General features: G+C 40.6%; 1 protein-coding gene across 1 annotated transcript in view; it reads left to right on the top strand.

Moving 5' to 3' along the window:
- The window catches only part of LOC128667141 (mucin-22-like), a 43,265-nt gene that overhangs the window by 19,388 nt on the left and 11,562 nt on the right, over positions 1–12,315 (top strand). Inside the window, exons 2-3 of the mRNA XM_053722061.1 lie at positions 1,547–7,921; positions 8,475–8,543. Coding sequence (XP_053578036.1) covers positions 1,547–7,921; positions 8,475–8,543 — 6,444 coding nt within the window. The remainder of the gene's footprint in view (positions 1–1,546; positions 7,922–8,474; positions 8,544–12,315) is intronic.

Below are 12,315 nucleotides of genomic sequence, written 5' to 3' on the forward strand. Positions count from 1 at the left end.
CCTGTCATGTAGTACTAATGTTATACATTAGCAAGAGCAGTAGATGGCATCACTATTTCCTGTCATGCAGTGCTAATGTTACACATTAGCAAGAGCACCAGATGGCAGCACTATTTCCTGTCATGTAGTACTAATGTTATACATTAACAAGAGCACTAGATGGCAGCACTATTTCCTGTCATGTAGTACTAATGTTATACATTAGCAAGAGCACTAGATGGCAGTACTATTTCCTGTTATGTAGTACTAATGTTATACATTAGCAAGAGCACTAGAGGGCAGCACTATTTCCTGTCATGCAGTACTAATGTTATACATTAGCAAGAGCACTAGATGGCAGCACTATTTCCTGTCATGTAGTACTAATGTTATACATTAGCAAGAGCACTAGATGGCAGCACTATTTCTTGTCATGTAGTACTAATGCTATACATTAGCAAGAGCACTAGATGGCAGCACTATTTCCTGTCATGTAGTACTAATGTTATACATTAGCAAGATCACTAGATGACAGAACTATTTCCTGTCATGTAGTACTAATGTTATACATTAGCAAGAGCACTAGATGGCAGCACTATTTCCTGTCATGTAGTACTAATGTTATACATTAGCAAGAGCACTAGATGGCATCACTATTTCCTGTCATGCAGTGCTAATGTTACACATTAGCAAGAGCACCAGATGGCAGCACTATTTCCTGTCATGTAGTACTAATGTTATACATTAGCAAGAGCAGTAGATGGCATCACTATTTCCTGTCATGCAGTGCTAATGTTACACATTAGCAAGAGCACCAGATGGCAGCACTATTTCCTGTCATGTAGTACTAATGTTATACATTAACAAGAGCACTAGATGGCAGCACTATTTCCTGTCATGTAGTACTAATGTTATACATTAGCAAGAGCACTAGATGGCAGTACTATTTCCTGTTATGTAGTACTAATGTTATACATTAGCAAGAGCACTAGAGGGCAGCACTATTTCCTGTCATGCAGTACTAATGTTATACATTAGCAAGAGCACTAGATGGCAGCACTATTTCCTGTCATGTAGTACTAATGTTATACATTAGCAAGAGCACTAGATGGCAGCACTATTTCTTGTCATGTAGTACTAATGCTATACATCAGCAAGACCACTAGATGGCAGCACTATTTCCTGCCAGGTATCGCTTCAGACACGTGCATGCTACCTACCTAGGTATCTCTTCATCAAAGACTAAAATATGAACAAAGCAAATTTGATAATAGAAGTACAATGGAAAGTTGTTTAAAATTGCATATTCTATCTAAATCATGAAAGAAAAAATTGTGTTTCATGTCCCTTTAAGTCATAAAAAAGTGCTGAAAATGGACTGACTGTGATAGAACATGAAGGCTTATTCAACCTGTTGCAACAAATAGTCCCCAGGAATGGATTGGAAATTGCAAGGTGGGTGTTAGACTGCAAATAATCTCTTCTGGCAGTCATTTGTTTTGTTATTATGCATAAAAATGTCCTAGTGTGATTCTACTGATACTTAAACTATTTCCTAATGTTATAGGAGCAAATCTATCAGATGCCAATTCAACTCAAGTGACAACCGTAGCAGAGACTACTTCGGATGCAACTACCCCTGTTGCCACAAGTACAAAATACCTTACAACAGGAACATCAACTCCAGATGCCACTACTACTGTAACTACAGCTGTAACACACACTACTGCAGCATCTAGTTCTGTGGGAATAACTAATACAGGAGGTACAATTTCAGCATCCAGCACTGTTGAAGAAACTACAGGTACTACAACTACAACACCTATTTCTGATGAAACCACTACAACTAGTAGACAAACTGCTGCAGCCAGTACACTAACCTCTACTGTAGCTCCTGAACCCTCTACTACTGAACTCACTTCTAAAGAAGCCACTACCACTGTAGCCACTGCAGGAACCACTAGTACAGCATTACATTCTGTAAAAACAACTACTACAGGATTCACCACTGCTACAACTGCCACAGCCAGCGCCACTGAAACAACTACTGCAACTACAGGAGCTACTACTAGTGCAACCACTACTACTGCAGTCAATACTGAAGCAAACACTGCTACTAGTGCCACTACTGCAGCCACAGCTGTAGTATCCACTGCAGGAACCAATAGTACAGCATTACATTCTTTAGAAACAACTACTACAGGATTCACCACTGCTACAACTGCCACAGCCAGCACTGCTGAAACAACTACTGCAACTACAGGAGCTACTACTAGTGCAACCACTACTGCAGTCAATACTGAAGTAAACACTGCTACTAGTGCCACTACTGCAGCCACAGCTGTAGTATCCACTGCAGGAACCACTAGTACAGCATTACATTCTTTAGAAACAACTACTACAGGATTCACCACTGCTACAACTGCCACAGCCAGCATCGCTGAAACAACTACTGCAACTACAGGAGCTACCACTAGTGCAACCACTACTACTGCAGTCAATACTGAAACAAACACTAGTGCCACTATTACAGCCACAACTGTAGTATCCACTAAAGAAACCACTAGTACAGCATCAAATTCTGCAGAAACAACTACTACAGGATTCTCCACTGCCACAACTGCCACATCCAGCACCTCTGAAACAACTAGTGTAACTACAGGAGCTACTACTAGTGCAACCACTACTACTGCAGTTAATACTGAAACAAACACTGCTACTAGTGCCACTACTACAGCCACAACTGTAGTATCCACTAAAGGAACCACTAGTACAGCATCAAATTCTGCAGAAACAACTACAACAGGATTCTCCACTGCCACAACTGCCACAGCCAGCACTGCAGAAACAACTACTAGTGCCACTACTACAGCTGCAGACAGTACAATAGCCTCTACTGTAGCTCCTGAACCCTCTACTACTGAACTCACTTCTAAAGAAGCCACTACCACTGTAGCCACAGCTGTAATATCCACTACAGGAACCACTAATACAGCTTCAAATTCTGCTGAAACAACTACTACAGGATTCACCACTGCCACAACTGCCACAGCCAGCACTGCAGAAACAACTACTAGTGCCACTACTACAGCTGCAGACAGTACAATAGCCTCTACTGTAGCTCCTGAATCCTCTACTACTGAACTCACTTCTAAAGCAGCCACTACCACTGTAGCCACAGCTGTAATATCCACTACAGGAACCACTAATACAGCTTCAAATTCTGCTGAAACAACTACTACAGGATTCACCACTGCCACAACTGCCAAAGCCAGCACTGCAGAAACAACTAGTGTAACTACAGGAGCTACTACTAGTGAAACCACTAATACTGCAGTCAATATTGAAGCAACCACTACTACTAGTTCTACTACTACAACCAATACCACTACAGTCAATATTGAAGAAACCACTACTACTAGTGCCACTACTTCAGTTGCAGCCAGTACAACAGCCTCTACAGTAGCTCCTAAACCCCCTACTACTGAACTTACTTCTAAAAAAGCCACTACCAATGTAGCCACGGCTGTGATATCCACTACAGGAACCACTAGTACAGCTTCAAATTCTGCTGAAACAACTACTACAGGATTCACCACTGCTACAACTGCCACAGCCAGCACCACTGAAACAACTACTGCAACTACAGGAGCTACTACTAGTGCAACCACTACTACTGCAGTCAATACTGAAGCAAACACTGCTACTAGTGCCACTACTGCAGCCACAGCTGTAGTATCCACTGCAGGAACCAATAGTACAGCATTACATTCTTTAGAAACAACTACTACAGGATTCACCACTGCTACAACTGCCACAGCCAGCACCACTGAAACAACTACTGCAACTACAGGAGCTACTACTAGTGCAACCACTACTACTGCAGTCAATAATGAAGCAAACACTGCTACTAGTGCCACTACTGCAGCCACAGCTGTAGTATCCACTGCAGGAACCACTAGTACAGCATTACATTCTTTAGAAACAACTACTACAGGATTCACCACTGCTACAACTGCCACAGCCAGCACTGCTGAAACAACTACTGCAACTACAGGAGCTACTACTAGTGCAACCACTACTGCAGTCAATACTGAAGCAAACACTGCCACTAGTGCCACTACTGCAGCCACAGCTGTAGTATCCACTGCAGGAACCACTAGTACAGCATTACATTCTGTAGAAACAACTACTACAGGATTCACCACTGCTACAACTGCCACAGCCAGAATCGCTGAAACAACTACTGCAACTACAGGAGCTACTACTAGTGCAACCACTACTACTGCAGTCAATACTGAAACAAACACTGCTACTAGTGCCACTACTACAGCCACAACTGTAGTATCCACTAAAGGAACCACTAGTACAGCATCAAATTCTGCAGAAACAACTACAACAGGATTCTCCACTGCCACAACTGCCACAGCCAGCACTGCAGAAACAACTACTAGTGCCACTACTACAGCTGCAGCCAGTACAATAGCCTCTACTGTAGCTCCTGAACCCTCTACTACTGAACTCACTTCTAAAGAAGCCACTACCACTGTAGCCACAGCTGTAATATCCACTACAGGAACCACTAATACAGCTTCAAATTCTGCTGAAACAACTACTACAGGATTCACCACTGCCGCAACTGCCAAAGCCAGCACTGCAGAAACAACTAGTGTAACTACAGGAGCTACTACTAGTGAAACCACTAATACTGCAGTCAATATTGAAGCAACCACTACTACTAGTTCTACTACTACAACCAATACCACTACAGTCAATATTGAAGCAACCACTACTACTAGTGCCACTACTTCAGTTGCAGCCAGTACAACAGCCTCTACAGTAGCTCCTAAACCCCCTACTACTGAACTTACTTCTAAAAAAGCCACTTCCAATGTAGCCACGGCTGTGATATCCACTACAGGAACCACTAGTACAGCTTCAAATTCTGCTGAAACAACTACTACTGGATTCACCACTGCAACAACTGCCAAAGCCAGCACTGCAGAAACAACTACTGCAACTACAGGAGCTACTATGAGTGAAGCCACTACTACTGCAGTCAATACTGAAACAACCACTACTACTAGTGCCACTACTACAGCCACAGCTGTAGTATCCACTGCAGGAACCACTAGTATAGCATCAAATTCTGCAGAAACCACTACTACAGGATTCTCCATTGCCAAAACCGCCAATGCCAGCACTGCAGAAACAACTACTGTAACTACAGGAGCTACTACGAGTGAAGCTAAAGCCACAACTATAACAGACACTGCTACTACAGCATCTACCGCAGAAGCCTCAACAACTGGCACTGCTATAACAGAATCTTCTGCAACAGAAGCAACTACTAAAACTCCATCTACTACTGCATCAAAAAGTTCTACAGAGTCCACTAGTATAGGAGCCACCACTGATGCCAGTACCAGTATAAATGCCACTTCTGAAACTGGTGCTACCACTGCAACCCCAACCACTGCAAATGTAGTCACTAGTGAATCAGCAATTACTTCTTCAAGCACTAATACAGCAACCTCTATTACAGACGCCTCCACAGTAGCCGCTAAGTCCTCTACTACTAGACTCACTACTGAAAAAGCCACTTCTACTGTAACCACTGTAACACCCACTATAGGAACAACTAATATAGCATCAAATACTGTTCAAACAACTATTACAGGATCCACAGCTGAAAAAACTACTATGGAAGTTATAACTGCATCAACAGCTATCACTAACCAAGCCACAATAACCAAAGACACATCTGCAGTAGCCACTATGGGAGTTAGTGGGACCACTACTAAAACAGACACCACTTCACAAGTCACTAAAACAGCTACATATACTTCAGTAGTAACAACTATACCAGTCACAGCCACTACTTCTGATATCACTAATGCTGATACCTCAACAACTGGCACTACTACATCTAAATCTACTATAACAGGAGCAACATCTGAAACAGTTTCTACTACTGGAGTGAAAAGCTCTGCAGGGTCCACTAGTATGGGAGCCACCACTGATGTGGCTACCAGTATAAGCCCCACTTCTGAAACTGGTGCTACTACTGGAACCACAACCACTGCAAATAGAGTCACTAGTGAATCAACCACTATTACTGCAAGCACTAATACCTATACTACAGAAACTACTACAGTAGTCACTGCCAGTGACATTGCCAGTGCTAAAGTCAGTACTACTGATGCCACCACAATAGCAGCAGCTACTGCTGCCACTACTACTAGTACCACTTCCACAGCTATAACCACTACAGAAGACATTACAACTGCTAAAGCCAGTACTTCTGAAGGTGTGACAGTTACTATTACTGTAGGTACTAATGCAGAATTTACTAGTACTGTAGATTCCACTTCTAGTAAAGTATCAAACCTAACATCTTCAACAGCTGGAGTCCTTATGACTGCAGTCACTACTACAGTATCCACTAATGAAGCTGCTGCTACTACTGGTATCACTGCAACAGCTGCAATCACTGAAAATACTAAAATAATGGACTCAAGTACTGGAGTCGTTACTTCATCAGCAGCAACAGCTGGATCCACTGCAACTACATCTGCTACTATAGGAACAACTAATCAAACATCTGCTACTAGTCTAATCACTGCTAATGAATCCACACTTATAACAGAAACCACTACTGTCAAAATCACAACAGCAGCAGTTAAAACAACTGGAGTCAATACTGGAGTATCCAATATAATAGGAGCCATCACTGAAGCCACTATTGCTGCAGGAGTCTCTAATGGAACTGCTATAGATACAACTACTCTAGGACCTAATACTATTGGAGTTGCTACTATAGAAACTTCTACAATAGTCACTACTACAGGAGCCAGTACTATTGAAAACACTACTATATTAGGTAACAGTAATATAACTGAGGTAACAGTTACTTCAGGATCAACTTCTGAATCAAACAATACTATTAGTGCCATTACTGCAATATCTTCCACTGTAGGAGTATCAACTATAGTTAGTGCTACAGAATACTCTACAATAGTAGCTACTCCAACAGGAGCAGCCACGGGTAGTATAAATGGTACCTCCACTGCAACTGTAACTAATATGGGAACAGCAACTACAGGATCAACTACTGAATCAATCAAAAATATTACTTCAATAGCTTCTTCAATAGGAAAAACAACTGTTTCTGTTACTGAAGACTCTACGATAGTAGCTACATCTTCTGAAGCTATCACAGGAGCAGCAACAGGTATTACAAATGGAAGCTCTGCTGCAACTACTATGGGAACAGCTACTACAGGATCAACTACTGTATCAACCAATAATATTACTTCAATAGCTTCTACTATAGGAATAACAACTGTTTCTGTTACTGAAGACTCTACAATCATAGGTACTTCTTCTGGAGTTATCATAGGAGCAGCAACAGGTAGTAAAAATGGAACCTCTGCTGCAACTTCTATGGGAACAGCTACTACAGGATCAACTACTGAACCAACCAATAATATTACTTTAATAGCTTCTTCTATAGAATTAACAACTCAAGTTTCTGTTACTGAAGACTCTACAATAATAGGTACTTCTTCTGGAGTTACAATAGGATCAGCAACAGGTAGTACAAATGTAACCTCTACGGTAACTGCAACTACTATGGGAACAGCTACTACAGGATCAACTACTAAATCAACCAATAATATTACTTCAATAACTTCTTCTATAGGAATAACAACTGTTTCTGTTACTGAAGACTCTACGATAGTAGCTACTTCTTCTGGAGTTATCACAGTAGCAGGAACAGGTAGTACAAATGGAACCTCCACTGCATCATCCGGTACTGCGGAAACTACCATTATAGCTTCCACTGGCACTGTCTCTACTACTACACTTTCCTCTGAGATTTCTACGTCTATGGCAACTGAATCCAGTACCAATGGAAATGCTGTAACAAGAAGCACTGGTAAGTGATATATATTGTTTTTTAAATTTTAATTAAAGGACCAGCCAACACAGTAGATTTGCATAATCAACAAATGCAAGATAACAAGACAATGCAATAGCACTTAGTCTAAGATTCAAATGAGTAGTAGATTTTTTTCTGACAATTTTAAAAGTTATGTCTATTTCCACTCCCCCTGTACCATGTGACAGCCATCAGCCAATCACAAATGCATACACGTACCATGTGACAGCCATTAGCCAATCACAAATACATACATGTTTATTCTGTGAATTCTTGCACATGCTCAGTAGGAGCTGGTGACTCAAAAAGTTTAAATATAAAAAGACTGTGCACACTTTGTTAATGGAAGTAAATTGGAAAGTTCTTTAAAATTGCTGCACTATCTGAATCATAAAAGTTTAATTTTGACTCGAGTGTCCCTTTAAAGGAAAATCCTTCGATGTTCAATGTTCACTAATTACAGTGGCATTGATTTAAGACAAATACATATAAACACCAATACTCTATTATTTTGGGATGCAAAGCTTAATGTGTATTATTTTATTTCCAGGATTATCTGAAGGGGGCAGCACTGTAACACAGAGTACCACAAACACCACCAATTCTGACCAATCAGCAGGTAATAAGATATGCTCAGCTAGCTCATTATAAGTGTCCAAAAGCTCTTTATCATTATCCAATATGCAGCATATTTATTATAACTATATTTTAAACAAAATTCTAATTTGCTTATATTATCACATTTGATTCATTCTCTTGGTATCTTTTGATGAAATGTAAACCTAGGTAGGCTCATAGGAGCTGAAGAGCGTTCATGTCTCTGTAGATCTGTAGCAGTGTTTTGCAACATTGTTTCAGCAATGTTATATATTCTTATGAGCCCACCTAAATTTAGCCTTCAGCAAAGGATACAAAGAGAACAAAGCAAGTCTGATAATAGCAGTACTTTGAAATGTTGTTTAAAGGGACATGAGACCCAAATGTTTTCTATCATTTTTCAGATAGAGAATACAATTTTAAAAAAAGAGACCAATTTACTTCTATTATCACATTTGAAAATATACTTCGATAGGTAACATGCACGTGCCTGAAGCACTACATGACAGGATATAGTGGTACCAAATAGTGCCCTTGCTAATGTGTAACATTAGTACTACATGACAGGAAATAGTGCTGCCATCTAGTGCTCTTGCTAATGTATAACATTAGTACTACATGACAGGAAATAGTGCTGCCATCTAGTGCTCTTGTTAATGTATAACATTAGTACTACATGACAGGAAATAGTGCTGCCCTCTAGTGCTCTTGCTAATGTATAACATTAGTACTACATGACATGAAATAATGCTGCCATCTAGTGCTCTTGCTAATGTATAACATTAGTACTAAATGACAGGAAATAGTGCTGCCCTCTAGTGCTCTTGCTAATGTATAACATTAGTACTACATGACAGGAACTAGTGCTGCCATCTAGTGCTCTTGCTAATGTATAACATTAGCACTACATGGCAGGAAATAGTGCTGCCATCTAGTGCTCTTGCTAATGTATAACATTAGTACTACATGACAGGAAATAGTACTGCCATCTAGTGCGCTTGCTACTGTATAACATTAGTACTACGTTACAGGAAATAGTGCTGCCATCTAGTGCTCTTGCTAATGTATAACATTAGTACTACATGACAGGAAATAGTGCTGCCATCTAGTGCTCTTGCTAATGTATAACATTAGTACTACATGACAGGAAATAGTGCTGCCATCTAGTGCTCTTGCTAATGTATAACATTAGTGCTACATGACAGGAAATAGTGCTGCCATCTAGTGCTCTTGCTAATGTATAACATTATTACTACATGACAGGAAATAGTGCTGCCATCTAGTGCTCTTGTTAATGTATAACATTAGTACTACATGACAGGAAATAGTGCTGCCATCTAGTGCTCTTGCTAATGTATAACATTAGTACTACATGACAAGAAATAGTGTTGTCATCTAGAGCTCTTGTTATTGTATAACATTAGTACTACATGACAGGAAATAGTGCTGCCATCTAGTGCTCTTGCTAATGTATAACATTAGTACTACATGACAGGAAATAGTGCTGCCATCTAGTGCTCTTGCTTATGTATAACATTAGTACTACATGACAGGAAATAGTGCTGCCATCTAGTGCTCTTGCTAATGTATAACATTAGCACTACATGACAGGAAATAGTGCTGCCATCTAGTGCTCTTGCTAATGTATAACATTAGTACTACAGGACGTAGATACTACTTCACACGCGGGCGTTTCCTGTATGGGTGGAGACTGGTGGCAGCATGTTTCATGTCGGCGTGTAGCTCGACACCTAACATCACTCCCAACTCGCTTGCTCCATAGCCCCAGACTGCTGTGGTATTGAGGAGCCCTGGCAAGTGTGATCTTGCCGAAGAAGGAACGCTCTAAGGCCAAATAGGTCAGCGGTTTTACCGCATCTTTTTATTTCTAAGTCTTTGATTCAGCGACTATCACCTCAACAAGTACCTGTGAGTGGGAGCCCCTGTGTACTACCCTGGTTGTAGTACCCCTGGTTATACGTTCCCCCCACCTAAATTCCCGGGCCTGGTTCCCGGTTCATGAGCGATGCTGGGGACAGTCAAACTACTTACCAGCACATTGTGACGCCTAACCCTTTCAGCCCAAGCGGGCCTTTCCTGAGCGGAGGAGGACCAAGGTTGGAGTGGCGGTGGAGTGATCTGTAGTTGCTCTCTGTGTGTGAGGAGCCGGAAGGTGGTGGATAACCTGTTGCCGCACAGTGTGGGTGCCCCGGCTGGAGATTGGATCGGGTGAGCAGTATCGGGTCCCGGAGATCCGCGGTGTGCGGTTAGGAGGCCCCAGGAGACCCCGAATTGTATCCCAAAAGTTTTGGAGTTGGAGTTTTGGAGTTGGATGCAGCAGTAACTACTGCTGAAATGGCATCTTGGGACATAACCGGTGGCCGTGAAGGGAAGGGCAGATAGCCCCACTGCATCTATCGAGTGGATCAGTATCGTTAGCGAAGTAACCAAACGGACTATTCCTGCCGCAAGTATACTTTTTGTTTGTTAAGCCCCTTGTAAGGCTCGTCTCTTTTGCAACGAACATAGTTTTTCTCTATTACATAACATTCACAACTGGGTTAATATTAATTCAAGCAGACTGGTCAAGCTATATAATTACCAGTTACGTTATAATTTTTGTCTGGCTGGTAAAGGAAGATAAAAGGAAAGAAAAGAACTGTATTAGTGACTCTGTGCTAAATCATGTTCACTGAAAGGATAATGGCAATGTAAACAGCCATATAATTTGGAGTAATAAGATATAGTATTCTCTGTTATTCCTCATGTTGTCTTACGCAGTTTTTCAATCTTATATGCAATGGGGGTAGGAGTCTGTATCTGATAAAATGTTATCTGTGTATTACAATCTAGAAATATCGTTATAATTGGCCCATTATTGGCCGTATAAAAGCGCCACGACTTATCTGGCCTAAACAATTTATACATAATAAAGCAGGCGAGTCAGATATACTTTACACATTGGGTAAAGAACTGACTAAAATTTTCATTACATCTATTGCCTACTTTATTGCACAAGAATAGGCACAAGTTAAAATCATTTAAGTTTTGGTGGCCGGCGGCTACTAAAGGATACAGTAGTAGTTAAGCACGAGGCCTCTAGACAGTGTGAACCCGGATATTCTGTGATAGAGAAATACAAATTTGAAGTAATAAGTTATAATACTATGTGTTTTTCCCTTCTGTATATTTTGTTGGTTTTCAGATCATATATGTAAACTGGGTTGAAAATTACGTTGGTTCAGATACTATTTACATGCTTCAGCTTAGTAATTTTAATACATCAGGCTTAATGTAGGTGTTATATAAGCTTTTTAGGAAGTGTTCAGCTCAAGTGATTTTGTCTGAAAATAGTTGGGAAGTCAGATAAATTCTTGCATTGGGAAAAAGATTGCTTAAAATTTGTTATTATAGATATGGTACATTTAGAGTATCAGAATAATCTGTATTCATAAGTATCTAGAGTTGAAGCACCCCTATATTACAGTGGCTAGGCCCACTGTCATTAGGTAGCACAAGCTGGATAGGCTTACCTCAGGGAATTAACTAAGTTAACTGGTGTTATTAGTCATTTTCCTCTGAATTCACTTTAAAACACCAAGTTCACTTACACTTTCACTCTCTGCTTAACAGGATACACCTCTTAGATTGTCAATCAAGAATTCCCATCTTATACACTCATCACTGTTTTTCACTGTCCTTCACTAGAAACCCTTAGCAAGGTCCTCTTGGATATTTAATTTGTTTTGACACTCCTTCTTCCTCTTTTTGCTCTTCCCTTACCTTTTTTCGTC

The sequence above is a fragment of the Bombina bombina genome, chromosome 7 (genome assembly GCF_027579735.1).
Source record: "Bombina bombina isolate aBomBom1 chromosome 7, aBomBom1.pri, whole genome shotgun sequence".
Taxonomy (NCBI): Eukaryota; Metazoa; Chordata; class Amphibia; order Anura; family Bombinatoridae; genus Bombina; species Bombina bombina.